Here is a 26943-nt window from a genome sequence, read left to right on the forward strand (position 1 = left end):
TCACACTTGATTGGGTGCCGAAGTCCTTTCCCTGCGTTAATAGTCCAATAATAACTCTTTTTACATACATGTAAATGGCGGGCAGTTGCTAATCGCAATGTCGCTGATTCATGTGGACAAAAACTCTGCGTCCCAAGCACGAACGACAAAAGCATGTCATTTGATGCCATGTGAAATAGATTACAACGGCCCTGCAAAAGTTGCTGACTATTTTGATACATCTATACGACATGACCAAGGAACTGGTGAGTTATACTGTAGGCTCGTCAGCATACTACAGTTTGTACAATGTACGTAGTTTTACTACAACTACTACGTACTACTACTGCCACTACGATGGCATAAATTTCACATACAGGTGCATGTAGGTAGAGGGTTAGGAGGAAGACGGGTCTTTGCTTTTTGACTTCAAAATGTTTTGCATAATCGTCAACCCACCCGATTCTTTTTCCATCTTAGGCCACACTTTTTTATTTTTATGGATGACATCCTCTGAGTACCCCAAAATCGGTGCGAGAGGGCGAAAAAAAAAAAAAAAAAAAACAGTCCAAAAAAAAAAAAAAAAACTGCTTAAGTAAAGGAATGCTGTCAGTACACAGCTGGAAACACAAATTTAACCACAGAAACACGTATCAAACTAACAATATGTCTTTATCCATGCTCTCAAAATATTAAAGCATTGTGAATACGTCGTAGAAATGTAAAAAAAGTCATGAATTGATATACTTCATATTACCAAATCTATTTAAGGTTATTTCATGCATTCATTTGGTATAGCAATCAATAAAACAAATATCAATCAAACAGTGTGTCTTTATTTGTATTCTCAGAATATTAAAACATTTTGAACACTTCACAGAAATGTTTAAAAAATGATGCAAAGATATGCTTAATACTACCAAATCTATTAAAGGTCATTTCAGACGATGCCATTTTGTCAACTTCAACTCACACGAAGCAGCTAAACTGTCAGGTGGCCTGTCCGACCTTCAGCCCACCAAATACCTTGACGCCCTTGTTGACCCTTTTTTCGCTACAGAAAACCTGGTATTAATGTGCTGCTTTATACAGAATGTCACAGAAATGTTTCGGCCGCCGCCAGCCTTTCGCACAATTGTAAAAAGGTGATATCTCCATGCCCAATATCAATGGCATACCAATCCAAAACGATGGCGCCCGTTCTCTTTATGACTTTTATTGTTGTGTAATTTGAAAGTAATCCTAGACATGAATTTGACAGCAAAGTAGCCGCATTTCCACGTGGCGAAAATACGCATGCGCAGAAAGCTCATTTCCTTGCAAATTCAATAACAACGTTTGCGACAACCGACTTCGTTGGGGGCTGGGGGGGGGGGCTTTTTTTTTTTTTTTTTTTGGAGAACGGGCGAAAATCCGTGCGCGCGCAGGATGTCATCCATAAAATTAAAAAAGTGTGGCCTTATGTCAAAACTAAGTGATGTGCATGATGACTTTGCGCAGTGTCGCTTCTTCTCAAATGAATACAGTGATATTTATACAGTTAATGTAACTTTTTTATTTTCTACTGCTTCTCTTTTTAAAGAGCAGCTGGTTAGCTAGTCCTAATGATCATCTTTTTATGTTTAAGTGCTGTCTGCAACATTCAGGGGAAGACCTCTGAGTGGAAAAGAAATGCAACTACCAGATGGATACACAGGTAACTAAATAGTAAATGTAAGGCTATTAAGTTCAGACGGGAATTATATTCTGTTAACCTAACAAAGTGAATTTCAAACTGCTTATTTTTGTACCTTAAAATTTTTTCTGGGTCAGAGAAGTTTTTCTAGTACGTCTCCTTATTTAATTTTGTAACTGTGAATTGTCGCTGTGAAAGTGACAGCTGGGGGGTAAAACCATTTGTACCCCCAGCATTTACCCTTGTGGTACGATAAACAGAAAATTTTTGACTCCTACAGGTCACAAGTGTATTGCCATTGGTAACTCTCTTTGAGCTGGCATAAAACTTCAAGCTTAAGCAATTTTATTTACGTTTTATGTACTTTTTATGAAAATGTAAATGAGTTCTAAGCATGATTATTTGTGCTTTCTTTGTGCATGATAAGTGCAACAAAAATTATTTATCATTAATAGTTATCTGACACTGATTAACACATTCGAAGAAAGTTGTCAAATACTTGTGTAAACAAATGCCATTCACGAATTAGATTAAACAAGTTATTTGAATACACTATCTTTTATTGTTGCCTAGGGTTACTCTTAAAGGAACTGCACCGACCTTACAGTGAAGAAGAAGAGCGGCACCTGAAGGTGTCCCATAAATTTGAGCAGTTTACGTATTGGAACCTTGATGCAGAACCAAGTATTAATGATAAGATTCACAAAGCACTGGAATGGACACATATTGCTAAAACAGTATGTATTTGTTACTACGCGTAATATGCCTATATAGACTCAAATAACCTTTTATTATAAATTGTTTTGTCATTAGCTTAGGTAATTCACTTTGATCTTAGGTGAGGTAAGAGAATTGACAATATTTCTTTTACTAATAAGCACTTGGTATGAACAGAAAGATTTAGGCAAGACAACCCCATTTTTTGTTCCAAATTTTTACCAAGGATTTTTGGAGAGATTTCACATAGTTACTAGGTGTCTAGTAAGATTTCAAATAGTATGTATTGATATTGTCTTGAAAAACTTAATAGAATGTTGCAGCATATGTTTATTTAATTCTTTTATTACTATTTTTTACAGCTTCATTCTCCTATAGAAAGTCAAGAGAACAGTAATGGTAGTGAGCCTGATAAATGATATTTAATTGAGACTTTACCAAAATTCTGTACCCGTTAAATGGAAATCTCTCAATGCCAACATTGGATAGAGGCACTATAGGAAGGGCAGGGAGAATGTATTTACAAGCTTCAAAGTTTCCTGGCTGTAAGTGCTGGAGAAGACTTATCCAGGAATTGAAAAAAAAAAAAATGGGCAGTGTGTTCGCTATCAAGAAAATATTCTGACCCCTTGATAAGGCAGCAGTTTTCTTTTAAGCTGCAGGATTTGGATGGGCCTGAACTTACAGGGAGTAGATGTCCATTACACAGAGTGAAATGTGTGACTACTTTTCCATTAAAGAAGACTATCGCAAATATGTATAACAAAGAATAATTACAGGTTTAATCTTTATTTTTCATATCAGTATTAACTAAGGGTTCTAAACAGGCATATTTTTTAAAAATACTTCTGTAGATGGGCAAAAGAATTCTTCAGTGTTGAACTTAACATGTAGACTTCACTTTGTTTTGATTGTAGCTCATTTACGTTTAGTACGTGTCTGCATGTTACAAGAATCAGACACCTCTAATAAGCACCATTCAATAAAGCAGGATTTAAAAAATCCATGTCCTTGTGACCACATAAGATCTACATTGCATTATGTAATAAATGCCAATACATATACATGATGTATTGCCTAAACTTGATATGATCAATAATAGGGAGAAAAGACTAGAGATGCCACATGTAATTTTTTTTTTTGAGAAAATAAATGTTTATGCCTTTCAAAAGAATGTTTCTGTTGCAGGTGCTGTATACCAGCAGCCTCAGCTGTACTTTGATATCATATAAAATGTATATTCCATTCTATTATTACAAAATGAAGTTCTATCCAGTTTCATCACTTATGGTTGGAAGACCAACTGCATGTCATAATAGTAACAATATATATAAATGCCAGATAAATGTGTCAATATGTAACAGAGCACCATTATATGTCAGAAATCTATGTACACTACAATATTTCTATTTCTCAAAAGAATCGACATGCCACAGATATGCTAAACACTAACAAAGAGCACCATGTATGATTTTGCATTCAAACAAAATATAATGCAAACTATACACTAAGATTACACATTATACAAACATTAAACAAATCAATTTGATGACACATCGACAAGATAGATGGTGAAAGATGGTTTAAAAATTATTTTAAAAAATTTGCTCAAGAACAGGTATGGTTTGTCTGTTCCCAATTTCTTGATTTTCTGGTCAACCACCTGTAGATGGTCTCTGCACAGATAATTTTAGCATGGCAGTATTTTGTATGAGTAAACCACGAGCCAACTTACGTAAAACTTAGATAACATATACAGTGGGAGAAAGATAATCTACCTCAACTATTAAACATGGAATTCTGGTCTTTCATCATGAAACCTAATGGTGAAGTGTCACATAAAAGGTGATGCCCTTGGCTTTCAGAGACCAACATGCTTCACTTTACATTGGATTAAGGCGCATCACTATCAAAGAGCATTTTGCATTCAAACAAAATATTATGCAAACTTTAGATCTTAGATTGCACGTTATGCAAACATTAAACATAACAATTCAATGACACCTAGGCAAGATAGATGGTGGAAGACGGTTTTTAAGTTCTAAAAAAAAAAAAAAAAAATCAGGCTCAATTTCTTGGTTTTCTGGTCAACCATCTGTACACACAGTTTGCACACAGTTCATTGAACTATGACAGTATTCTGTATGAGCAAACTTACATAAAATTATTAAACAGCGAGAAAAAGATAATCTACCTCAAAGTTTAGATATAACAAACATAATGACTAAATTACTAAGAAAACTAAAAATGACCTGGTTAGGAATCAGATTGTGAATTATAAACCAATGTTAAAGTAAGTCACATAACAATAAAAACTTGGATACTTAAAAATTTTTATACAGCGGTAACATGTTACAAACCTCTGCATAACCCAGTAATGAACACTGAACAACACCACAAACTGTACCATAGCTTCTGTGAATTTAAACCAATCATGATTTTCAAACTCAACCTCACTTTTAATCAAACAAAGCATCCCATTAAATTCAAATAAAACTGAAATATAGTTTGGCACTTAAAGGGAGAGTTTCAAAAACTACATGCAAATAAAAGTAAAATAGTTTTTTTAGAAAGTTTAGAAAAAATTATCCAGTCATGAAGATTTTAAGGTACTTGCCTTTCTATTAAAGAAAACTATACTGGTCAGAACTTAAGAAAAACAAAATTATATACTTTGAAACTAAGAGAGTGAATGTCACCAAGATACATAGAAAAATCAACAACTATTGTGAAAATAATCTTATTATGCTGATTTTTTAAACAAAGCCACCCAGAAATTCAAAGTAAAAAAAAGATTGTTTTGTATACATGGTTAACAGATGTGTTGCACAGATTTATGTATAATTTGTAACAACGAGGGCAGACAGAATAAGAATATATTCAAACACATATAATGTATGTCTTTAAAAATAATTAGGACATTGTTAAGCACCTACTCTCTGTCAAGAAAATAAGAAAAAAAAAATACCATAGATTTTGTGATTAGATAGATTAAAAGGATACCAACTGTTCATTTTGTCCAAAAAATTGTCATGTTGTCTGATGACAAGCACAGATTTCAGAATAAATGCTTAACACTGTCGTTTTTGTGATAGAATAGAATATTTTATATTTCTACGAGTTGTTTACAATTTATTTATTGTGAAATATAGATCTCATACGCATGGTTGTTATCCCTTTAATCTTACAGTGCACTTTCAAAATTTACATCGTGTTACCTATACCCACAGAAATTTCTCAATCAAAACTTGTTTCATCGTGTGTATATATATCAGATCAAATGTTTCAATACATTCATTACATATACATACAAATACTTGTAAGTATGTTTTTAAAATATTAGCAGTACTCCAATTTGCCCCTGATAAGATCAACTTGGCACTGCTAAGTGATCAAATAAATTATTTGATTATCATACTGCATCCATGTTAACCCAGATTGGGTTATAGGTTGTAAAACCTTCCAAACTAGGTTGAAATATCTGAAGGGAGGTAAATTTTATAATGTTGTAGAATGAACTTTCACTGGACCATGATAATGCTCTTCAACTGCTATATTTACCCTAGGAGTTACATATATAATTCAAAAAGAGAAAACATGATTTTAATATATATGTTAGATAAATATGGAAGACATAAAAATATAACTTAATTTCCCAAAAGTTTCAGATTGTTGGCATATTTACTTAATTAATTTTTTGCAGTTTTAGTGCTACAGAATTGTGATACACTTGTACTACTAACAAATCAAAATTCAAAAATGGTAAGTTAATTGTATGTTATATCAAAAAATTATATCATACTGTTGCAAAAAATTTAAACCTCTGATTGTTTATTATTTGTTTCAGATACTTCTACAGATTCTTCAGTATTGTCTGGATCATTTTTAGCTCTATTGACAACTGGATTTCTTGAATACAACAATAGAGATGCTGATACAATCAAAATGGCAACAACAGTATAGGCATTAATGGCAATACCAAATATAATCCAACAAAGCACAGCAGTAAACATTAATTCTAATGCACTTGCAAAAGTCTTCAATATGGAGTTCAAAGACTTTAGAAACAGACTTGTTACAATGCCGATCCCAGCCCCATTTAGTATTATTGCCAGAACTTTCCAGTGGAAGACACTTGCAAGGCTGTCTGGCTTAAAAGCAGTAAGAAGATTTCCAGTACAGGCAAGTATGATGATGTTGCAGATGATAGAATCAATGTACATAAAAACATTTTGCAGCATTAAATGTATATTGCACCCTTTATCTTTCAATAAATACTCATTGTACACCCCTGCAAAACAGGAACAAAATACTTGCAGCAGTATGAGAACGATGCTTGCATTGATCTGCAGCCAAGAAGACTGGCCCCCATGCTGCACTGTATTGCGTGAAGATACATCATGTTCCACTTCTTTGACTACACATCCAACAGTCAGCATAAGCATGGACATCCATTGAATCACACTCAACTTTTTCTTGAAAAGGACCTGAAGGAAAAGATTAAAAAATCTTTAGTTATGAGGCTGCATGGTGTTCTACATTTTTAAATCTAAAACACCAATGTTAAAAGCAACCGATTATTACTTTACTTATTTATTTATTATTAACCTATAATAACTGAATAATTGATACAAAAGATTTCAGCGGAATGATGAAAACCACCATTAAAGACCAGCATTAAGACTTCAGCATTATTCTTTATAAAAAATGTATGTATTAGAAAAAAATTTCACCCTTATCTCCAGTTAGTAAGCACGATTCTAAAAAGCTGCTTTTCCATCTATGAGTTATAACTTTAAAGTAAATGTCTGGGGGTCATTTATTATTCATAGTCCAAACAGGTCATGGTAATCACACTCAAATTTCAAACATCATGCTCTTATGGATAATAATATCTTGCAATTAAAAAAATTAGGATTGTATAATATAATATAAATTAGCATAATGCATTAATTAATATTAGATCACAATTTAAATGTGGTTAAAGGGAAGTTTGGCGGCTGAGTCAAACGTTGTTTTATGGCGACGGTCTATAACAACGTCTGCACTATGTTGTTTGGGAATTATTTATAAAATAAAGTCTTTTCAGGCGTAAAAGTTACGTAATTTGGCACTGTCACAATTATTCAATTTTAGCTTGTAAAATTACTTCATTTCATTTTTTTAGAGGGATTCACAATAAAAGCAGCCGGCATCGGCCAAATTTCGAACATCATACTTGTGTTAGTCACTTTAATGCTTTTTCTACTCTTCTGACACCCTATTGAACTTGTTTCGATCAATGAGACATAAATGAGCATAATGATATTTGGTACATTGAGGATACTTAAAATACATAATTAACAAGAGCCCAATGCAAAAATCATACTTAAACTCCATCAACTCTTTTAAGTTTTCAGTGTCACTGGTATGAACATCTTTTAAGATATGATTATTCCTGATATTCTATAATTTTAAGCCTAATTTTAATGGGTTTTAAGTTACTCTAAAAACCCATTAAAATTATTTAAATCCAAACCACATTTTTCTTATCAAAATTAAATCAGCAATATTTCTGGAAATTTAATAAACCACTTATGTTCAAATAATGCAACAAATTAACCAATATAAAACCAGCTCCAACTATCTAGGGTAATATATATTCTTGATTTTCATCTCCTAACTTTCTTAAATCTAGGACACATTAAACTAGTTTGATGTGCACTAGCTTTAATACATTTAATATACTTAGTTCCATTCATGTATGCATAATACATGTGAAAAAGCTGCAAGCATTTGTTTCTAAATACCCGTTTTTATTTGATTTTTATGTAGATTTCTTTTTATTCTCATAAGATACTGTACATATGTGAATAACTTTTGGTTGCAATGATTTTCAGAGTCTTTTTACAAACTTATTTAAAAATAATAATATGAATCAAATTACATTTTTGTCACAAAATGTTATAATGTAACTTGTAATTGACCTGTTAGTTTTGGCACTGCAGTGCATTTATTTAGTATTCATTACTTGTGCCTTTGTATGTCCTGTATCAGTTCTTCATTTTGGGTTCATCCAAGCATGAATTTATAAATGGCAAAGTAGTCCAAAATTCTCAACAATTCTAATCACTTTGATCCAAAAGGGGTGGCAAATTGACAAAAAAAAGAGCTATTACAATTCAAACCTCTACTGAATAATTTACAAGCTAGCACAAGACTGTCTCAATCTATTGTATGGACCACTCACCTGGAAGACCACCCCAGTGACTACCACTCTGAACTGGAGTAAGAGGAAATAGGTGGTTGGATCATAAGTGGCCAAGTTGACAAAAGCCAGGTTATTATACAGGCAGTAGAGAGCCGAGGGCACAAAGTACAGAAGGAACACTAAATAAATAAAAAAAGCATTTGTGATAAAAACCTGTATATATCTCTGAGATATGACAGTGACATGCTCAACTCTGCAAACAGTATCATCTGTTTCTTCAAAAGCTTCATGTAACTGAACTCAAACTGTATCAGTGTAATACATGAGAGTAGATATTCACATTTGTTGTACAAGTAAATATTACAATATTTCAGTGAATTTTAACAAGATGTAGTGGTTAAGTAATTATTGGAACGGGAATTTTACCTTGGTAATTTTTTGCCACTTCAAGAAACATGCCCTTGAGAGGTTTACTGGTAATAGAAAATATAATTTTTCTATGAAAACACAAATGTAGCAATGTAATTTTATGCAGTAAGTTTTTTTAACCCTTCTTTGGAATGGAAATAACCATATTACATGTATTTTCCACAGCTCTATTCTTAAAATACTTTATGAGCTTTATTAAGCAATAAAACAATCATGTTAAATACTGAAAAAATAAGTACATATACAAAAAAGTGTTTGTTATGAGAAGATTACTTACTCTTTCAAATACAGAATTAGTGCAAGAACTAACTTGCAGCACTCGGTCAACAGAACTACTGTGACTGTATTATACATGTACTTATTATCTGACGTCTTTGATGCTGTAACCAGGATGCCTACAATAAATATATGTATATCTCAGGTTTGCAATTTATACACTGCACTTTTTAATGTTCATTTGTTTTGTTTTCGTTGTTATCTTATTTTACTTTATTTTTAATAACACTTTGCATAACATTCATCAAGTTTCACTTTGGAATTGACGTTTACAGTCTTCCTGGCCGTCTTGGACTGAGATCCCAGATAGTTTTGTCTTTAAATAAATACGCAACTTAGTAATGTAAATACCTAGTTCTAATAAAGTGTCTCAGTTCAACACATAACGTTAAGGATCTCTAACAATTTGACGTTCACATGTTGATGGAAGTGATGGAAGTTGAAGTTGATCATGTGTATCCTGTAGCAATGCAGGGGAACTTGCGCATTTACTTTACTTAAATTTGGGGAGCGTATCTCATATATTTTGCCATATAGAACATCATGTCTACTTACCCTGATTTATAAATAACGCCATGTATGTTATAAAAACAAAAAAACTTAATTTAGTGGGAAATAAATCCCCAGAGCACCATTCTCCTGTTCCTCCCATTATCCTGCCTGCGAAATAAGCTTTTCTTGGTAAACATCGCACTCTAATGCTGTACATCTTACCAAAATGTTACCGCTTAAATTTACTCTTTGAGCTACATGCATAGCTTATACAGAGATGTAAACTGTGGCAATTCTGCAACGTGTATCTGTAGTGTCCCATTTTCTTATCTTTCTTATCGTGTGGGATTATTAGTTCAATTTGTTTCCATTGACCATGAACGCGCATTTCATACTACTTCCGGTTTCAAGCGACGGCGTCTTCCTATGATATCACTGTTATTATATTAAAATCCTATCGAAGTTCATAACAAAATACATAGAATATGTACGAACATCATGATGATGGCCCGGGTTTTGTCGGGATAAAATTCTGCCAAGAATGGTAAGTAAATTAGATCTATGCCTCAAAATAAGCATTGTTCTACGACGTTAATAATATCACATTAACAGCAGTGATACGACTCGAGTGAGTACAATGGTGGTTTGCCTCTGCCGGCCGGCCAATATTTTCAAAGACGGCTGGACAGCTTGTGAATGCATCCAGTTTTATTTGATGATTAAAAAAGTTTGCTTCATCTTACACCAAGGGACATTTCCTATTGATTATAACAATTTTAAGGTTTAGAATAATGTATGGGTCATTCTAGCATGTAAATAATCAGATGATAAGTGTTTTGTAAGTCTTTTTGTGGAGTCATGTGTAGAACAATTAAACATGTCATTTGTACTCTTAATTTTTTAATAATTGTATTTCATGTTTTGTAGCAATAACATGTTGTACCCCAAAGAAGACAAAGAGAATAAAATCCTAGCATATGCAGTAAGTATTTTTTTAAATTAGCAGGTGGTTTATGGTCAAACACTAATTTACTGGTTTCACGATTTGGCAAGTCTTTTTGATGTCATTAGCACATACCATGTTTTAAGTATTCCCATTTCCTTTTACACTTCCATACAAGATATGCGAGATTCCTTACACATCAAATTTTCTTGTGAACAAAATACATTCAACCACATGGGTTTCAGGATATATACATATATTTTTCAGTAACACCAACACATTTTTCTCTCACAATATTTCATTAATGTTCATTTTTATTTTAGTGTCGAAATTGCGACTATCAGCAAGAGGCAGACAATCCATGTATATATGTGAACAAAATTACACATGAAGTAGAGTAAGTTAGTGACGTCTTAGAATTTTGTGTATATTTTGTATACCATAATAATGTGACAATATCTCAATTAAATTAGTTCCATGAGAGAATAGAATAGACAAAAATAGCAAATAAACCATTGTTTGTAGTGTTACTTGTATGACATAAAAAATTCCCTTATTTTCAGTGAACTTACTCAAATCATAGCTGATGTTATAGCAGATCCAACACTTCCTAGAACAGATGACCACCCTTGTCCTAAATGTGGTCATAAAGAAGCGGTTTTCTTCCAGTCACAGACAACTAAAACAGAGGTTTGTCTTTAATTTTGTAATTTTGCTACACCTCGCCAATTATCTGCCCTATTTCTCGTAAAAGCTCAGCGCCTCGTACTTTATCTATACCTTGAAGTAAATTGAATATTTGAAGCAGTCCCTAGTTCTCAAAACTCGAGAAGTGTTTAACAGTTCAGTTATATATTTTTTATTTTTCATAAATCCCATTTTACTTAAATCAACCCTTGTATGGATCAGTTTTATTCTTTTTAAAATTAATACATGGATTGATTAGGTTACCATTGTGCCTACACCATTAAATTTCTTGATGCTGCTTATTTAAATAAGTTTTGGATATAAAAATAATAATAAAAGCAGGCCTTTCTTCAAAAACATGCAGCAATAAAGTAAAGCTGAAACAGTAATAACTGGACTAGTTATGAAATTATAAAAAATGCCAACTCCAAGTGCAGGGATCAGGGGCCGGTTTCACAAAGCAGTAGTTAGTTAGAACAACTAACTACTGAACTACCTCGCTAACGAGCAAACTTAGCGATTTTCGAGGGGTGTTTCACAAAGCAGTAGTTAACTTATCGCTAAGTTCAGTCGTAAAGTTCGGTCGCTAGTTCTCTCGTTACTCACCGTAGTCTCGAAACCGTCTGCCGGAAGTGGAACTCTTGCGTAAAAGTGTCACGAAAGCACTAACTCTCCAATTTTTGGTGGCTGGAAATGCATAAGAACGTCTGCCTTGAGGTCGTCGTAAAGGATCTCCACCACCTTTTTGCAGCTCTTTTTGTCACAGCTAGGCGCAACCTCTCTTAAATTGCATCATCGTGTGTATATTCTAATAGATTCTGCCTTTCATGAAAACGTCGTAGTCTACGTTGCCGTCTGGCGGTACGGTTAGCAAGAAAGGTAGCCGCCATATTGGATACAAAGACAAACGACAGACAACGGTAACTAAGCAACCTTTTTATTTCACTCATTACGCATGCGTACGATGAAACTCTAGAGTAAGCGACTGGTCTGACCAGTCGTTAAATATCCAAGGCAACAACGAGACAATAACGAGCGAGAGAACTAGTGACTGCTTCGTGAAACGGCACTCTAACTAGCGAGAGGCTAACTACCGATCGCTAACTAACTACTGCTTTGTGAAACCGGCCCCAGGTGTATATATATATATAGCAATCTAAACAGTAAAACAATCATTCTTAATGTAAAGGTGTTCAATAAAAATTTAAGACGATAGTATGTTTGTTCTTGTGTGACATTATAGTTGTAAACAAGTATATATTGAATTCATTGTCCTTACTTTTTTTTTGTTCTTATAGCAAGGGATGCGGCTATACTATGTTTGCACAAATAACAACTGCACTCATAGGTGGACAGAGTAAAGAACAGAGAAAGAAGACGTACATATACAGTTGAGACAAATGCTGGGGTAACACTTGTGAAGTCCTCTAGAGCAAGTTGTGTCCACTGATTGCTGTTGGTTTTGTACAGATGGGATATTTTCAGAGGCAGCACATACAGGAAACATTTTGTTTTGTTTTGAATTTTAATTATGAAAGTATTGATACCTTTAACTAATAATACTAATTGATTAAACAGACAACTCGTGAGACATTCTTATATCATTACCGTAATGTAAATAATGGAATAATTCGAGAGACTTTTATGCTGGACTGTGCTCTTGTGAAGATCACTCAAACTTATTGAAAAGAGGGCCATAGTAAAGCCCTTAAACTCATGGTTTATAAAAGGTTTATTTTCTTATGGATTTTTTAAACTAAAAAGGTATTGATGCCGAAACACTATATCAGAATAAGTGTAGCCTAATGAACTAAACGGTGATGAATTTTAGAACTGTATTTTTGAAGATGAAGCACAATACAATGTTGCGATAACTTATTGTTCATTTCATTAATAAAATAGTGAGGCAAAAAAATACATATTAGTTCAAAGAACTTTTACCAACATTTTACATTCATTTCCTTCCTTTCCCAAGATATGTGATATACGAAGACAGAAAATTGCTTCTTTTCATATTTGATTTTATTAAATGCACCCCAGATGAAAAAATGCTTTAACTTTATAAAATATAACTGATAGCAGGGATAGAATTTGGCAACACTAGTATTTACTGTATAAACACATTTTGTATTGACACGGTGCACTTGCACTAAAAGGCAAGTAAAATATACTTTTCTGTCATAACAAACACTGCTGTTACATACTATTAATGTACATATATGTCATTAAAATTGGCAAAATAGCTCATCATTTGTCAACATGTAAAATACATAAATTTATCTTTTTTGACAGATGGCCACATTTTCAATGTTAGTGAACACAACATTACAGTTTATGTGCCATCTCTAATCCAAAGTGTGCCAACTTTATTGTCCTATTCATCTACCATATAACGTAATGGATCGCGTGCCCTTGCCACTTCTTCTTTAACTGATGGAGACTATAAAATGAAAAATACAGAATTTGGTGCAATGCAATAGCAATATAAAAATTGCAGCAATCTCATTCTAATGCATAATGATTTTTGTTGCTTAATTAGTTTGTCTGACACAAATGTTGTGACCAATTTCTAATAACAGTACCGAGACAAATTCAAGGAAAATATTTAGATAACTACAAAAAAAAAAAAAAAATTACTAGAGAACTTCATTATCAAAGAAAGCCATAAGTAACAGTGTACATATTTTAAGTTGCACTTCCAGAAACTGGCTAGTGTGATTTCTCACATCTACTGATAGACAGCAAAACTGGCAAAAAACGGATGCTGAACAGGGAAAAAAAAACTCCAATTGCACTACTTTAATATAAACTGGTAAATTCCAGTAATCTCAAAAAAAAAAAAAAAAAAGTTATTTTAAAATGTAAACATTGACTGACGTCATAAACAGCGTGGAACAGCCTTCCAAAACTGCTTCTTTTCCACTGAGATTGCTATTTTAAATTGGTTCTCATTTTGTACCATGTATCAATTTATCACCATTTAAATAAACTGGACCCTTTAGTAAATCTGAATTAAAATTGAAATTCATTCTGGCATAATTATTTAATTTTTGTAAAAATAATCCAGTTAATGAGTCTAATTTCAGAAGACCCGAAGTCTCGCATTTTTGCCAAACAAAACTAAGAAAATTTAAAGTAAAACAAAACTTATTGTTTGGCAGTTATAAGGTGAATAACGTGCAATTGACAGCATGAAATGGACAAACGAGATGATCAGAATATATACAGACACATGCAGTGTCCGTCTATATAAATGCATAAAGAAAAGCTGCAATACTTACAAATTTATAATGAAGGATTGTTACAAAAACCATGGCTAAAAAAATCCTTACTGTGTCTTGAACCAGAAAATAGACTACATCATTTTTATGTCGTCCCCTACACAAAAAGAAAATAAGCATAACTAAAGGATAACAGAGATAATGGTGCCTCTGGTATGTACCACCAACAGAAAATTAAATGTAGGAGTAGTCAGTAGTGAGTCAGTGAGTTAGCTAACTACCTGCTGGCTAGTGATGCTGTTACTGTATGCTGAGCTCTAGAAAGCAAAACCTGATGTTATTTTTAAATTAAATTAAATTAAATTAATTAAAATTATGTAGATCAAAACACTTATATGTTTATTCCAATTTTTTTCAGACCTGAAAGTAAACCAAATCATATATAACAATTGAGTTCAACACTATTGCTCCTGCATCAATGCTGTAGTGTACAACTATTTTTCAAAATAAATCCCATATTCAGTTACTCTTTGCAGCCTTTCTGATTGTAAGCCTAAGAATGCAAGTTAATGTATATTTAAAGTCCTTTTATTCTCACATTTTAATTATTCTTACTGTAAATCCAAGAAGACTAAAAATATGTTTCAAAATAAATAAGGCCACACCGATTTAACTTCATGGATAACATCTACATGTGTATTAATTTTCGCTTATTCTCAAAAAAATTAAATAAAAATAAATAATAAAAAACCCTCCTCGAACTTCTAAACTGACTACTTGTACAGTCTGTGCAAACTCAAAATGCTGCAAACGCATTTATCTTCTACCACAAAATCTTCTGAATTTGTCGTAAAATGAGAAATGGCCACTGCTCGTCATCGTCAACAAAATACACAAACATAAAAGTTTACAAAAAAGACGGGGCTTGCTTGAAGATTGGTATGCAATTGATGTTGGTGAGGGGGATATCATGTTTGTTCAACTATACAAGAGTCTGGCAACAGCAAGCACTAATGTCCAGACAACTTAAAAAAATGTCTTATCCAGAGCATCTCAAACAGTTTCTTTTTTCAACAACAAGAAAAATGAGAAGGGAGTTGAGGTATATGGTGGCCTCAAAGTAGATCTTTAGTGTTCTCAGTTGTTTGTATGATACTGAGATGAAGCAGATGAGAGCTGACTGTTTAAAATCTTAGCACAAAGAAAGACTTTATGTTTGATACACTGAGATAAAGAAGATGACTGCTGACACTTTAAGTGCAAATAAACATGTGTTGTTTGCTTGATACACTTTGTTCTGTGGTTTTAATTGTGTTTCCAGCTATGTATTTCTTAAATTTAGCAGCATTTTTTTGTTCTTTTATTTTTTTTATTTTTTATTTTTTTGCCCTCTCACATAGTTTTGGGGGTCTCCAGAGGAGTTAAATCAGTGTAACCTAATCACACTTACCATGAATAATTGCGACTTGCGTGATGAATGCGTTCATATCTACAAAACAGTACAATAGCTGTTTAAAATATTTAATTATTGCAAATCTCATCAAAGTTTTAACTTCCTTGAACTAATGGTCTATGAGGAGTTAGCAAGAATTTCAATGTAAAAAGGCTTTCCAGAAAGCCCAGGGATAGCCCAACCCCTAGTTGCACTAAAATTCTGAAGTGTCCATGATGATAGGTCTATTTTTCCCCAAACTTTTATGATCTAGGAGGAGATAGTAGAAATTGCTAATGCACAGATGCATGGACAGGCGGGATAACATGATCTCCGACTTTTGTCACAAAAGTGCAGAGATAAAAATTTGTAACAGTAATTCTAACTGGCAATCAAAATTTTCAAGATCAATAATAAATGTTTGACACATTGATATTATTGCAATTAAAATACTCTCTGCTTTCTTTAAGCAACTTCAGGAATGTCTTACACTTTGTCATCTAATGGTCCCTGTCTGTACAAATGCTCTTGTGGAATTTTAAACTGGGCATCATATTCTGCTCTTCTTCCTGTATCACTTAAAACCTTATAAGCTTCATTAACTTCAACAAATTTTAAATGAGCTTCATCTTGTTTTTCTAGATTGCTGTCAGGATGCCACTGAAAAAATTTCAAATATATGAAAACTATATTTCACTTCTACAGAATTTCTAATTCCAAGGGCCTTAAAATATGAGGTGTATTAAATACACTAAAAAGAAAAGAAAACTGAAATGTATAAAAATAATAAAAGTTACAAAAAATTAATCAACAGTGTCTTCATTTTAAAAAGATCAAAATAACAATCTTAACATTGCATCAAGGTTGTTTTTAATTTTTTATAAACAAAACAAAATAATAAAAATAATAATATAAATTTTACATTTTTATCTTGAACATTCTTTGGATTCAATTTTAGTAGTTGGAACTGAAAAGGGTATGTCGTCTCCAAAGGTTATAAACACTCAGAGACAGGACCAGAAAGGCAAGGATGGCACTTTTTTTTTACCCTCCCTCTCTCTCAGTGACACTTTACAAACCTCTTTAGACTTCTTCATATATGCCTCCCTAATCTCCTCTTCAGTAGCTGTGGGATTTAGGCCAAGGGCATTGTAATGATTGGTTTTATTGGTTTGAGTGCTGAGGTCTTGATGTCTGGAAATTGGAACACATTTGATTAATACACATGAATGCAGTTTTTTTTTAACTACAGCATACCCTTTAAACAACGAGGAAACATTTTAACATACTGTACTGTTATGTGTTACCTCCCTCCCCCCCCCCAACCTAATAAAAACATAACTCACTGTACCATAATACAATACTTATACTGAATTAGGAAGATTTCAAGCTGGATCTCATTTTATATAACTTCTTGTGTCCTGCCAAAATAAGCAATTTATATATGATAATGCCAATTCATATATGATAACTGCCTAATAAAATGAAACTTCATTCATTCAAAATTATTTTCCAGAGACAGAAAAATAATTATTTGAAAATGAATGATTCATTCACAAATCTGAGAGATTTGATAACACAGAAGATATAATATTTGATGAAGCAGGTCAGTTCATGACAGAGAATATGTTCCAGCCAGAAAACGAACTACTGCGCATAATCATGTTACTTACAGTTGGCACTAAAATGGTCTAGAAAACGTTTTGCAATTTTCTTTTCAGGTGGAAAATTATCCCTGACATAATTCATCATCTTCATGCATTTAAAACTTGATTAATTGCTGTATTCAACAGTAGTACAAATCATGGGAGCATAACTGGTTGAAGAGCAAAGGAATTTTACCTTATTCATGCACAACAATATTGATGGCAAACTTATATTCCAGCAGTGTGCAAATTTAAGACAGTCAGGGTGCATTACATCATTGTATAAGGTTAGGTATGAAGCATGTTAATTATATTTGTGTCAAGTTTCCAGAAAATTATAAGGACGAGTTTCTTAAAATCTTCAAGTTAAAGATGCATACTAAGTCAATTTTTTGTCACAAAAACCAACCAAATGCCAGCATATAGTTTCAAGTAGTATAACTAAGAGAATTACCAAAAGGCATTGTTTAATTTTACCCGAAAATGATGTTGAACGGATTTTTCTGCTAGCATTCTATGCTGTATGTCAATGGGGCATTAAAGTAGGTCACGAAAGTAGGTTAAATTTCTGACCAAAAATTTAAAGAAAGGAGCAATCTAAAGCTTTTTTTATGGCTGATTGAGTGATCTATTCAGTTTATCCCTTGGCATGTTGAATTTATTTGAGTCGTATAAGAAACTTGTAGAAGTGGTTTACATGTCTTACTGGGAATCCACGCTCCACCAATGCTCGGTTCGTATGTACCTTTAAGAGGTGAAGATATTACTTACCGTACGAAAGACAACGGGGTTGCTTTCATCCAAAGTCGTTTGGACAGGTCTATCTTTGGTCCTGTGCTCCACAAAAAGGACCATACTCTCAAGGACAGGGGCATAATTTAAGTTTCTTTTATGTTTACATTCTCATATCTCATTCCCTCCGTCCTTCGTCAGCTGGACAAGTTAGCACCGTAATTAGGTACTCTCAGATGTCGTTAAATTATGACTGCACCGACTGAAGGCTAGGCTCATGTTAAAATAAGCTCAAAAGGCCTATTAAATTAAAGCTTATTAAAGTGTACAAATATAATATTTTTTTCAGTAACGAAAAGACCATTGAAATGAAAGAAACCAATAAAGATTAAATAAACGTGGACACCTTTACTTTTTAAAAAAGATGATTGAGATATTCTTTACCTGTTCCTGGCCAATTGCGATTTATTTTACAAATATTTTTTTAACCATTTCTTTTATCATTAGAATTCACTATTTGCCTATTTTCCAGCTCTCTTTTTATTATTGTATTTGTATGACCACACAGTAAAGAAAATCTTTGGACAGTTACAAAAGAGTTCGTTTAAAAAGGTAGTATTGAAAAAAAATCACGTACTGTAATTAAGCAGTAAATCTTTTCACGTTTTGAATCATCTTTAATGAGAACATTACGTAATTTGCTATCGCACCAGGATTATAGAGTTCTGAGTTTCTGTTAACAATTCTGATGGGCTGTCGAGTGGACCCGAGTCACCCTGAGCTTCAGAGCTAACTTGACACTAACCTTTTCACTGTAGCCTATCTCCATCGTGTCAAGTTACTTGACACGATGGAGATAGCCTGTAGCCTATCTCCATCGTGTCAAGTTACTTGACACGATGGAGATAGGCTACAGTGAAAAGGTTAGTGTCAAGTTAGCTCTGAAGCTCAGGGTGACCCGCATGTGCTAACTTCCAAATTGCTGCATTTGAAGATGCTATGCATTCAAAATTGATATCACAGCAATTATCAGTTTTCTCCTAAGAATACGAGTCAGTTCGTTTATACAGTACTTGATTTAGGGGTTTCACAGAGCAGACACCGGAAAAAGAGAGACAGCTACGTTAACGTTACACACACACACACACACACACACACACACACAAACAAACACACACACATAGGACCGTCCTATATAATCATTTTCAGGAAGTCAAAATGGAAGAGTGCGTGTGAGTGTGTACTCGGCAGTAAGCTTTGCCTCTATTGTTAGTATAGGAAACACTTGCAGTTCCATCACTTTATCACCTTTTTTATCACAAACATAAAATCAAATATTTTATCAAGTGCACAAGCATTTGTTTGGTCCATTTTCGTCATATATGGTATCAATACAAAAAAAGCATATAATAAGTCCCTGCCTCCTATACTGTATAAATAAGGCATTATTATGTACATATTGCCATCACCTGCGTCTGTCGTCGCCGTCGCCGTCGCCGGCGCCGTGCACTTTCCTTGTAAACACGATAAGTGGAGGGCAGTTTTACTTTTTGGCTTAATATTTACAGAGCTGATGAATATTCATAAAACGCAGGTCAAGTTCGAAAACCAGCATGATCGGGCCATTATTGTAGAAGTTATGCTGTTTTTTCACTTTTCAGCATATATGCAACCCTGTAAACACATTTTAAGGAAAACCGTTAGGCCTGTTGTCATGAAACTCACAGGAGTAATCAATCTTACTAAAACGCAGGTCAAGATCGAAAATCGGCATGATCGGGCCACTATTTTAGTAGTTATGCTGTTTTTTCATTTTTCAGCATATATGCAACACTGTAAACACAATATAAGAAAAACAGATAGGCCAATTGTCATTTAACTCACAGGAGTGGTCAATCTTACTAAAACACAGGTTGAGTTCGAAAATCAGCATAATCGGGCCATTATTTTAGAAGTTATGCTGTTTTTTCAAATTTCCTCAGATTCAACTCTTAGGCATGTTATCAGTCTCATTATTGAACTAATAAGATACGTAAAAGTGTTTGTTTGACATTTCCTGCATCTTTACAACATTGTTAGTTGATTATGTAAAAATGATGGTAAACTTTTTATCGTGTATTGTGTAATAAAGTTTCAAAAATGGAAATAAACTCATATCATTGCAGTTTGTCAGATTTAATCATTCACTATGTTCAGAATCTCAGAATGGAGGAAATTGGACATTTAACACTGTTGTATTGATATTTTTCCCATCTCATCAATTTTCTTAGTTGATCGTATAAAAATGGCAGTAACCTGTTAATTTTGTTTTATGTTAAAAAAAGTGTTAAAAATGGAAAAAAAAAACATTTCAGAACAGTGCTGTCTTGTTTACATTCTGGCATTTTCAAGTTGTGACTTGGAAGTTCCATGGGCCTGAAGACCTTTGCTAGTCACATTTTCTGAATATCCATGATACTAATATTTTATTATTAAAAATTGATGGTCATTATGCTGTTAAACATTATGTAATATTGCATCAAAATTTGGAAAAAAAACTATTTTGGGCACTGCTCCCATGATGACCATTTAAGAAAAACCATGTCACTTACTGTTCTCAAACAGATGTGTCTGTACATATTGCCATCACCTGCGTCTGTCGTCGCCGTTGTCGCCGGTGCCGATGCCGTGCACTTTCATTGTAAACATGATAAGTGGATGGCAGTTTTACTTTTTGGCTGTATATTTACAGAGCTGATGAATATTCATAAAACGCAGGTCAAGTTAAAAAATCAGCATGATCGGGCCATTATTGTAGAAGTTATGCTGTTTTTTCACTTTTCAGCATGTATGCAACACTGTAAACACATTTTAAGGAAAACCGATAGGCCTGTTGTCATGAAAATCACAGGAGTAATTGATCTTACTATAACACAGGTCAAGTTCGAAAATTGGCATGTTCCACGGGCTTGAAGACCCATGCTAGTCACATTTTCGGAAAATCAATGATATGTGTATTTTATTATTAAAAATTAACGGTCATTTTGCTGTTAACCATTATGTAATATTGCATCAGAATAGAAGAAAACACAATTTTGGGTGCTGCTGCCAAGATGACCATTATGGGAAAACCATGTTACTTATGATTGTCAAACTTTCAAAAAAGAAATACAGGACTAATATGCAGAGTAATTGATCTTACTAAAACGCAGGTCAAGTTAAAAAATCGGCATGATCGGACCACTATTTTAGTAGTTATGCTTTTTTTTTTCACTTTTCAGCATATATGCAACACTGTAAACACAATATAAGAAAAACAGATAGGCCAATTGTCATTAAACTCACAGGAGTGGTCATTCCTGCTAAATCGCAGGAGTTCAAAAATCAGCATAATCGGGCCATTATTTTAAAGAAATGCCGTTTTTATGTACAGACACAGATGTATTTTACCTGTTGAGCATAATTAAAATTTGATGTTGAATTTGCAGTTTAACATAATGTACTTTTGCATCAGAATTGACAGTAGCCTTTTTTTGTTATCTCCTGCTTTTTGTCTGTACATTTGACAGCTTTGCTGCCTTGTTGTAGTTTGAGTTCAGTCATGGATTATCACGTAGATAGTTGAGACATCAGGTTTATGGACTTCTTCATAACAGAAATGGCAGTCCTAGGAATGGAAGTTGGGGGTTAATGTGATTAGTACAGGTTAGGGTTAGTCAGAGTATCGGGGTTAGTAGGCTATATGGGACGAATGTCACCTGTACAAATTAATAGGGAACAGACTACCATCCCTGTCACACCTGATCTTCTCGATAAATTTTTAAATACTTCTCACAAATGACGGCATTCGTTTAATCTGTGTACCCCAAATCAATTTTAAAGTTTTTAGCACGCTTTTCATACTCGGAGTTGAAAGTTTCATTTTGGTGCACGGTAAATACTCCTCTCCAGCCACCTACTTTTCCTGAAAAAAAAAAAAAAAAAAAAAAAAAACCAAGTGAAAATGATTCAATTCTATGAAAAGGCACGCAAAAAGTCACTGTGGTAGTTTTGTTAATCTTGTGACTATCTTTAAATTGTTTTTATAATGAACAAAATTACTGTCAACGTTATAAATGCTTGAGAGTTGTTCTGGCACACTTTTTCCTCAAGATGTCTCCACAGATAAAAAGGCTCTCCTGAAATCACTACAGCACCCTTTACACTGGACGGCGTCCTTTCTGCGTCCTGTGGCAAGGCCCCGTTTGAGAGTAAAAAAAAAACTATATTTTTTTGTGCCGACAACTGGCTGATCATTGAGCATTCATTCTGCAACCAAAGCGATGCTTGTGCCTCCTTACTACGACCACAGCGATGCCACTTTCTTGGTCGCACAAAGGACGTCAGGACGTCGTCCAGTGTAAAGGGGGCTTAAGTGGCAGTGCTAAAAACGTTTTGGACATAACTGAGATGACGCAGAAGGATAGTTCTAGATGGACAGTGGTTCTAACAAGACATTGTGGCCTCCCCCATAGCCTGGCTGTGAGAGAGATTTCAGATGAGACTGATCAGCAGGAGGTGACTTGGGGTGGGCAGGAAAATCCCAAAGGAAGAATGTGTTGGAGCAGTTGACAATTTTGTGCTTCGTGTGCAAGTGTGCATCCCATGCCACGGAGGCCATTTGGAGCATATTTTTTTTTAAATGAACATTACTTTTATGCAAAGGGACCAAGATAACTGAAACTTTGAAGAATGATCATGCTCATACTGGACTAGGATTCAATAATTTTTTTATTTGTTATGCTGTTTTTTAGAGGGGAATGTCAACCTGTATGAAAAAATTACTCTCTTTTCGAGGAAAAATTCTATTTGCTGTGTAAATCCCGGACAGGATACCTTTAAGTAACATAATTAGATCAAAAGTTAAATCGACGCACCTTTCCTATACATTCCATCGCTTTCAGGTCGCCATCCTGACAACAACTCGGTTTTGTGCTTTTTCATATTCTCAAAGGAGCATTGCTTCGCAACCTCGGCGTAAAACTCATCTGACTTTGGATACCCGATAAATTCTGCTACACGTTTTATCTCCCCGGTCAAATCCTAAAACATTAATAAAGTGGGGTTATAAGCTTTAAAAGCGTGTTTTGGTATCAGGCAAGTCCGTAAGATAAAAGAATTGTATTCTATGCAGCGAAATCGACCTATATTTTTCAAACAACCGATTAATATAAAAAACGTCATTACTGATACTGAATCAAAATACAACTAAGGTAAAAATACCCGAACCCGAGTGAAACTCTGTTCTTTGACTGTTAAGATAATGTTAAGGATCAGTGGTAATTAAATTCTCGTTAGAATATCACGGTGATCCATGCCTTCGATAAAAACCTGGGCGAAGATAACGGTTAACAGATTTAAAAAAAGGAATTGAGTAACCTGTTTACCTCTTTCAAATCCTCAAACTTGACAATTTGCACATTGGAGTGGTTTTCAACAACTTCCAACCATTTCTCGACGTGATCAAACCAACTTCCACAATCAACTACAAAAATCAAACATTTTGCGCTTCCCATTATTCTAAAAAAAGATCTTAATTTCCATACACAGTATTTTTTATCTACTAAAAAACAAACATGCCAAATTAAAATGCAAACATCACGTAGTCAAAAATAAAAAATAATAATAATAATTATAAATAAATAAAATAATAATAATAAATAATAATAATAATAAAAGTCCGGTTAAACGCGGACCTCTAATTTAAACTAATTTTATTTTTCACATGTGTGTGTACCACCCGACCACAAAATGTAAAAAAGTTGTATTTGATCGTCTTTTGATAACATCAAATTTAATTGCGTCGCTTTAAACGTTAGTTATGCTATGATTTTATATAAAAAAACTTATTTTTCCAGTCGGAGTGCTCCTCAGCAGATTTTATCCGACGCAGATGTCAATCGTCGTGTTGGGATAATAAATATTGCTATATACACCATACAATATGACCTACCTTTGTTTTCCATAAACAACGAGAAAAATCCGTTCCAAGTTCCTAAATACGAATAATCTTCTATGTTCCGCGTGTGATAATACATAGATATGGCAGCATCTTTGGGATGTCGGACGCTGTACAGCACTTTAGATTTAGCCAAGGCTTGTTTGGGAAAAAACTGATGTGGCACATGGGTGTTGAGAACGCGCGGCGAGGGCATGGTTTCAAGGGCGTGGCCGGGTCGCAATTCAAACATGCATTCTTCCTTAACGCGAGAAGAGAGTTGAGGTTTGTCACTTGTCAGCATCATGATAATCTCCCACAACCAGTGAGTTCCTAAAAATATCAAATACATTGGTCTGAAATGCATTAGATTTGAAATATTTCATGTAAGGTAAGGTCAACAATGCATGGTTTTAATCATTCATTTGCATTCATCTTAAATGAGTAAGGACTAAACTATTCGTGCATCCAACTTATTACTTCAGTAAACCTGATTTTACAGGAATGTTTGGCATATTGTTGATAGAACTGCACACACCGATAACGTCCACTAGATCTTGCAATTCACTGACAAATGAAAGCATGTAATAAAATAGCTTCTTTATTGTTATCTAATGCTCCCATTTAAAAATAAGATAATCACAACAAAACTTGGAGAAGAAAGAATTACCCGATTTGGGCCAGTTAACCACCCATATGTCATCCTCTCTTGCTTCAAAGTGATCAGGATTTTCTACAGTTTCCTGCAGACCTGCAAATAATCTGTTAAAGGGCACTCCATTCAACTCTGTCAAAGATACCGTGTTTCCCTCGCAGTCTGTGTACTTGTATGACTTGGGAAGTTTTCCTTGCCAATAGCGATAAAACATATTCTTAAGATCTGTGATAATCCATGGAAACCAATAGATGTCTGCAAACACTGTACACAACATGCGAAGTAAGCCCATTTTCGCTTCTGAGGTTGTGAATCCACCTATAATCATAAGGTATTAGTAATTTTTTTCAATCCTCCTGTCTTGTGGGGGTGGGTGCAATCTTGGACATAATAATTGTCCATGGTGCAATGCAGCACTAATCTTTGCTTGGCTTTAGAAATCATTCTGATTCACATGTAAATGATAGTTTTCACAACAGTTTAAGCTTTTACATAGAGTAAAAATGCGTACAAACCTTAGACCGAGTACATGTTACTGGACATCTATGTTTTTCGAAACCTGTCTGTGACATGGGTTTATGAGATTGCCATAGAACAGACAAGAGAAAGTTTGAGACAGAAGAAGTTGAAATATAATTTCAAAATGACCCCCAAAATCTGAGGTTCTTTGATTTGGGTGCTTTAGTCAGTGCATGCTTGACACTGTGATAACGAGACAAAAAGTGGAAAAATCCATATAATACATTGGTAACACATAGTGAAGGAACACATTCTAATTTGGCTACTTATGTCCCTGGACCCGTTAACGTTTACACCTCGCTGCGACATTTCTACGACGATCACAACATTTTGGTAGGCCTAACTTTCATTATCTGTTTTGGTCGTCTCTTCGCCTTTACAGGGAACACATAGCTCTTTAATTTTTTTCTTACATTCGCCAGTGAAACATTCTTTATAAGTTAAGCAAATTTAGACAGTACCCTATCATAGCGGCACGTGGGAATTTGAGAGTTTAACACGACCGGTGGGTGGCATTGGGGTGTGATTGAAGACCTGTGAGACCTAGTTAATATCGATAATACTCTCTAGCGATGGCCACTGATTGCAAGGCATTTGCAATTCTTTTTAACAGTTTCTGACGCATGCAAACCTCTAGGCGACCGATTTAGAGTGATGGAGGCCATGAGAGGCGACTTGGGAGACTGTCCAGAGCACGATGTCACTGCCCTGGCAACCCAAAAGTCTGTGTATACCACCGATGGCGACAATACGTCAAAATCGTTCTTCGAGAGGGCGCAAGCCCGGTGTAAACGTCATTTTATAAAGTGAACTTGACTTCACTAGTGAACGACTCTATAGGGGGTGCAAAAATACAAACCACGCTTTAAGACTGGAAGTGAAGACCTGAAACGTTCGATTCCCACAGGACTTAGTTCAGTTTGGTCGAGTGCCCGGCTTGAACCAAAATCATGCCAAATAAATAAAGTAGTCTGAGAGGTGTGCGCCCTATAATTGGGTCATGCTATCAGTGGCATCCAGTTTACCTTTGAGATTATGTCTATAAAAATTAAACAATGACTTCAGATGACTTGTTTGCTAGTCAGCAAGTAGCTTATTTTATTTTAATGTATTTAGCCTTTTGTCCGCTTTTGTGTTTGTACAGCAGTAAAAGAGACACACACACACACACACACACACACACAAAAAAAAAAAAAAAAAAAAAAAAAAAAATCAGAGATTTCTCATTCCAGTTTTGATGAAGTTGCATATTCAGTTGGATCCCCTGTGTTATGGAACCCTTGACCACTGCCAGCTTTCCTACGCAATACTAGCCAATACACCCCATGCATGACTTGGGTGGGGTGCGTCCCGTCGACCAGAGACAGAAAATTGGGAAATTACTTCTTACCAGC

General features: G+C 34.3%; 5 protein-coding genes across 6 annotated transcripts; 2 read left to right on the forward strand and 3 right to left on the reverse strand.

Annotated features, from left to right (window-relative positions):
* The first annotated feature begins 45 nt into the window (after positions 1–45).
* Positions 46–3388, forward strand: LOC106164216 (ribonuclease H2 subunit C). Its single transcript, XM_013542044.3, has 4 exons — positions 46–245; positions 1607–1675; positions 2228–2391; positions 2734–3388. Exons 1-4 carry the CDS (start codon positions 98–100, stop codon positions 2788–2790), a joined length of 438 nt encoding a protein of 145 aa, XP_013397498.2. The 5' UTR covers positions 46–97; the 3' UTR covers positions 2791–3388.
* LOC106164194 (UDP-galactose transporter senju) lies at positions 3145–9975 on the reverse strand. The gene is made up of 5 exons (XM_087007116.1): positions 9822–9975; positions 9268–9385; positions 8988–9034; positions 8601–8740; positions 3145–6858 (listed from the first exon to the last, which is right to left on the reverse strand). Exons 1-5 carry the CDS (start codon positions 9973–9975, stop codon positions 6187–6189), a joined length of 1131 nt encoding a protein of 376 aa, XP_086863242.1. The 3' UTR covers positions 3145–6186.
* A 158-nt stretch (positions 9976–10133) lies between these two features.
* LOC106164217 (DNA-directed RNA polymerase II subunit RPB9) lies at positions 10134–13305 on the forward strand. Its single transcript, XM_013542047.2, has 5 exons — positions 10134–10302; positions 10686–10740; positions 11025–11098; positions 11265–11391; positions 12687–13305. Exons 1-5 carry the CDS (start codon positions 10244–10246, stop codon positions 12747–12749), a joined length of 378 nt encoding a protein of 125 aa, XP_013397501.1. The 5' UTR covers positions 10134–10243; the 3' UTR covers positions 12750–13305.
* Positions 13306–13392: 87 nt separating this feature from the next.
* Positions 13393–18655, reverse strand: LOC106164215 (uncharacterized). Its single transcript, XM_087007117.1, has 6 exons — positions 18459–18655; positions 17121–17235; positions 16532–16701; positions 16060–16098; positions 14670–14766; positions 13393–13828 (listed from the first exon to the last, which is right to left on the reverse strand). The coding sequence occupies exons 1-6, from the start codon at positions 18560–18562 to the stop codon at positions 13763–13765; spliced, it is 591 nt and encodes a 196-aa protein (XP_086863243.1). The 5' UTR covers positions 18563–18655; the 3' UTR covers positions 13393–13762.
* Positions 18656–21914: 3259 nt separating this feature from the next.
* On the reverse strand, positions 21915–26546 carry LOC106164193 (sulfotransferase 1A2). Of its 2 annotated transcripts, XM_087006178.1 has the most exons (7): positions 26409–26546; positions 25546–25593; positions 25046–25348; positions 24391–24708; positions 23825–23922; positions 23315–23480; positions 21915–22362 (listed from the first exon to the last, which is right to left on the reverse strand). In XM_087006178.1, exons 3-7 carry the CDS (start codon positions 25320–25322, stop codon positions 22250–22252), a joined length of 972 nt encoding a protein of 323 aa, XP_086862304.1. In that variant the 5' UTR covers positions 25323–25348; positions 25546–25593; positions 26409–26546; the 3' UTR covers positions 21915–22249. The 2 variants fall into 2 exon arrangements, with proteins under 2 accessions (XP_086862304.1, XP_086862303.1); XM_087006177.1 differs by lacking the exon at positions 25546–25593.
* Between the last annotated feature and the right edge of the window lie 397 nt (positions 26547–26943).

Source organism: Lingula anatina, chromosome 2, assembly GCF_051362555.1.
Source record: "Lingula anatina isolate TDL-2025a chromosome 2, LinAna3.0, whole genome shotgun sequence".
In the NCBI taxonomy this organism is placed as follows: domain Eukaryota; kingdom Metazoa; phylum Brachiopoda; class Lingulata; order Lingulida; family Lingulidae; genus Lingula; species Lingula anatina.

Coding starts and splice junctions, on each gene's coding strand:
- LOC106164217 (XM_013542047.2), top strand. CDS start 10,244: ATGTACGAACATCATGATGATGGCCCGGGTTTTGTCGGGATAAAATTC. Junction 10,303..10,685: donor ATAAAATTCTGCCAAGAATG/GTAAGTAAATTA, acceptor CATGTTTTGTAG/CAATAACATGTTGTACCCCA. Junction 10,741..11,024: donor ATAAAATCCTAGCATATGCA/GTAAGTATTTTT, acceptor TTTTTATTTTAG/TGTCGAAATTGCGACTATCA.
- LOC106164193 (XM_087006177.1), bottom strand. CDS start 25,322: ATGGGCTTACTTCGCATGTTGTGTACAGTGTTTGCAGACATCTATTGG. Junction 24,709..25,045: donor GGTTAACTGGCCCAAATCGG/GTAATTCTTTCT, acceptor TGATATTTTTAG/GAACTCACTGGTTGTGGGAG. Junction 23,923..24,390: donor GTTGTTTATGGAAAACAAAG/GTAGGTCATATT, acceptor TGATTTTTGTAG/TTGATTGTGGAAGTTGGTTT.
- LOC106164215 (XM_087007117.1), bottom strand. CDS start 18,562: ATGCCCCTGTCCTTGAGAGTATGGTCCTTTTTGTGGAGCACAGGACCA. Junction 16,702..17,120: donor ATATGAAGAAGTCTAAAGAG/GTTTGTAAAGTG, acceptor AAATTTTTTCAG/TGGCATCCTGACAGCAATCT. Junction 13,829..14,669: donor CAATCCTTCATTATAAATTT/GTAAGTATTGCA, acceptor TTCATTTTATAG/TCTCCATCAGTTAAAGAAGA.
- LOC106164194 (XM_087007116.1), bottom strand. CDS start 9,975: ATGTACAGCATTAGAGTGCGATGTTTACCAAGAAAAGCTTATTTCGCA. Junction 8,741..8,987: donor AGTGGCAAAAAATTACCAAG/GTAAAATTCCCG, acceptor TTATTTATTTAG/TGTTCCTTCTGTACTTTGTG. Junction 6,859..8,600: donor TCACTGGGGTGGTCTTCCAG/GTGAGTGGTCCA, acceptor CTTTTCCTTCAG/GTCCTTTTCAAGAAAAAGTT.
- LOC106164216 (XM_013542044.3), top strand. CDS start 98: ATGTCGCTGATTCATGTGGACAAAAACTCTGCGTCCCAAGCACGAACG. Junction 246..1,606: donor ACGACATGACCAAGGAACTG/GTGAGTTATACT, acceptor TTTATGTTTAAG/TGCTGTCTGCAACATTCAGG. Junction 1,676..2,227: donor ACTACCAGATGGATACACAG/GTAACTAAATAG, acceptor ATTGTTGCCTAG/GGTTACTCTTAAAGGAACTG.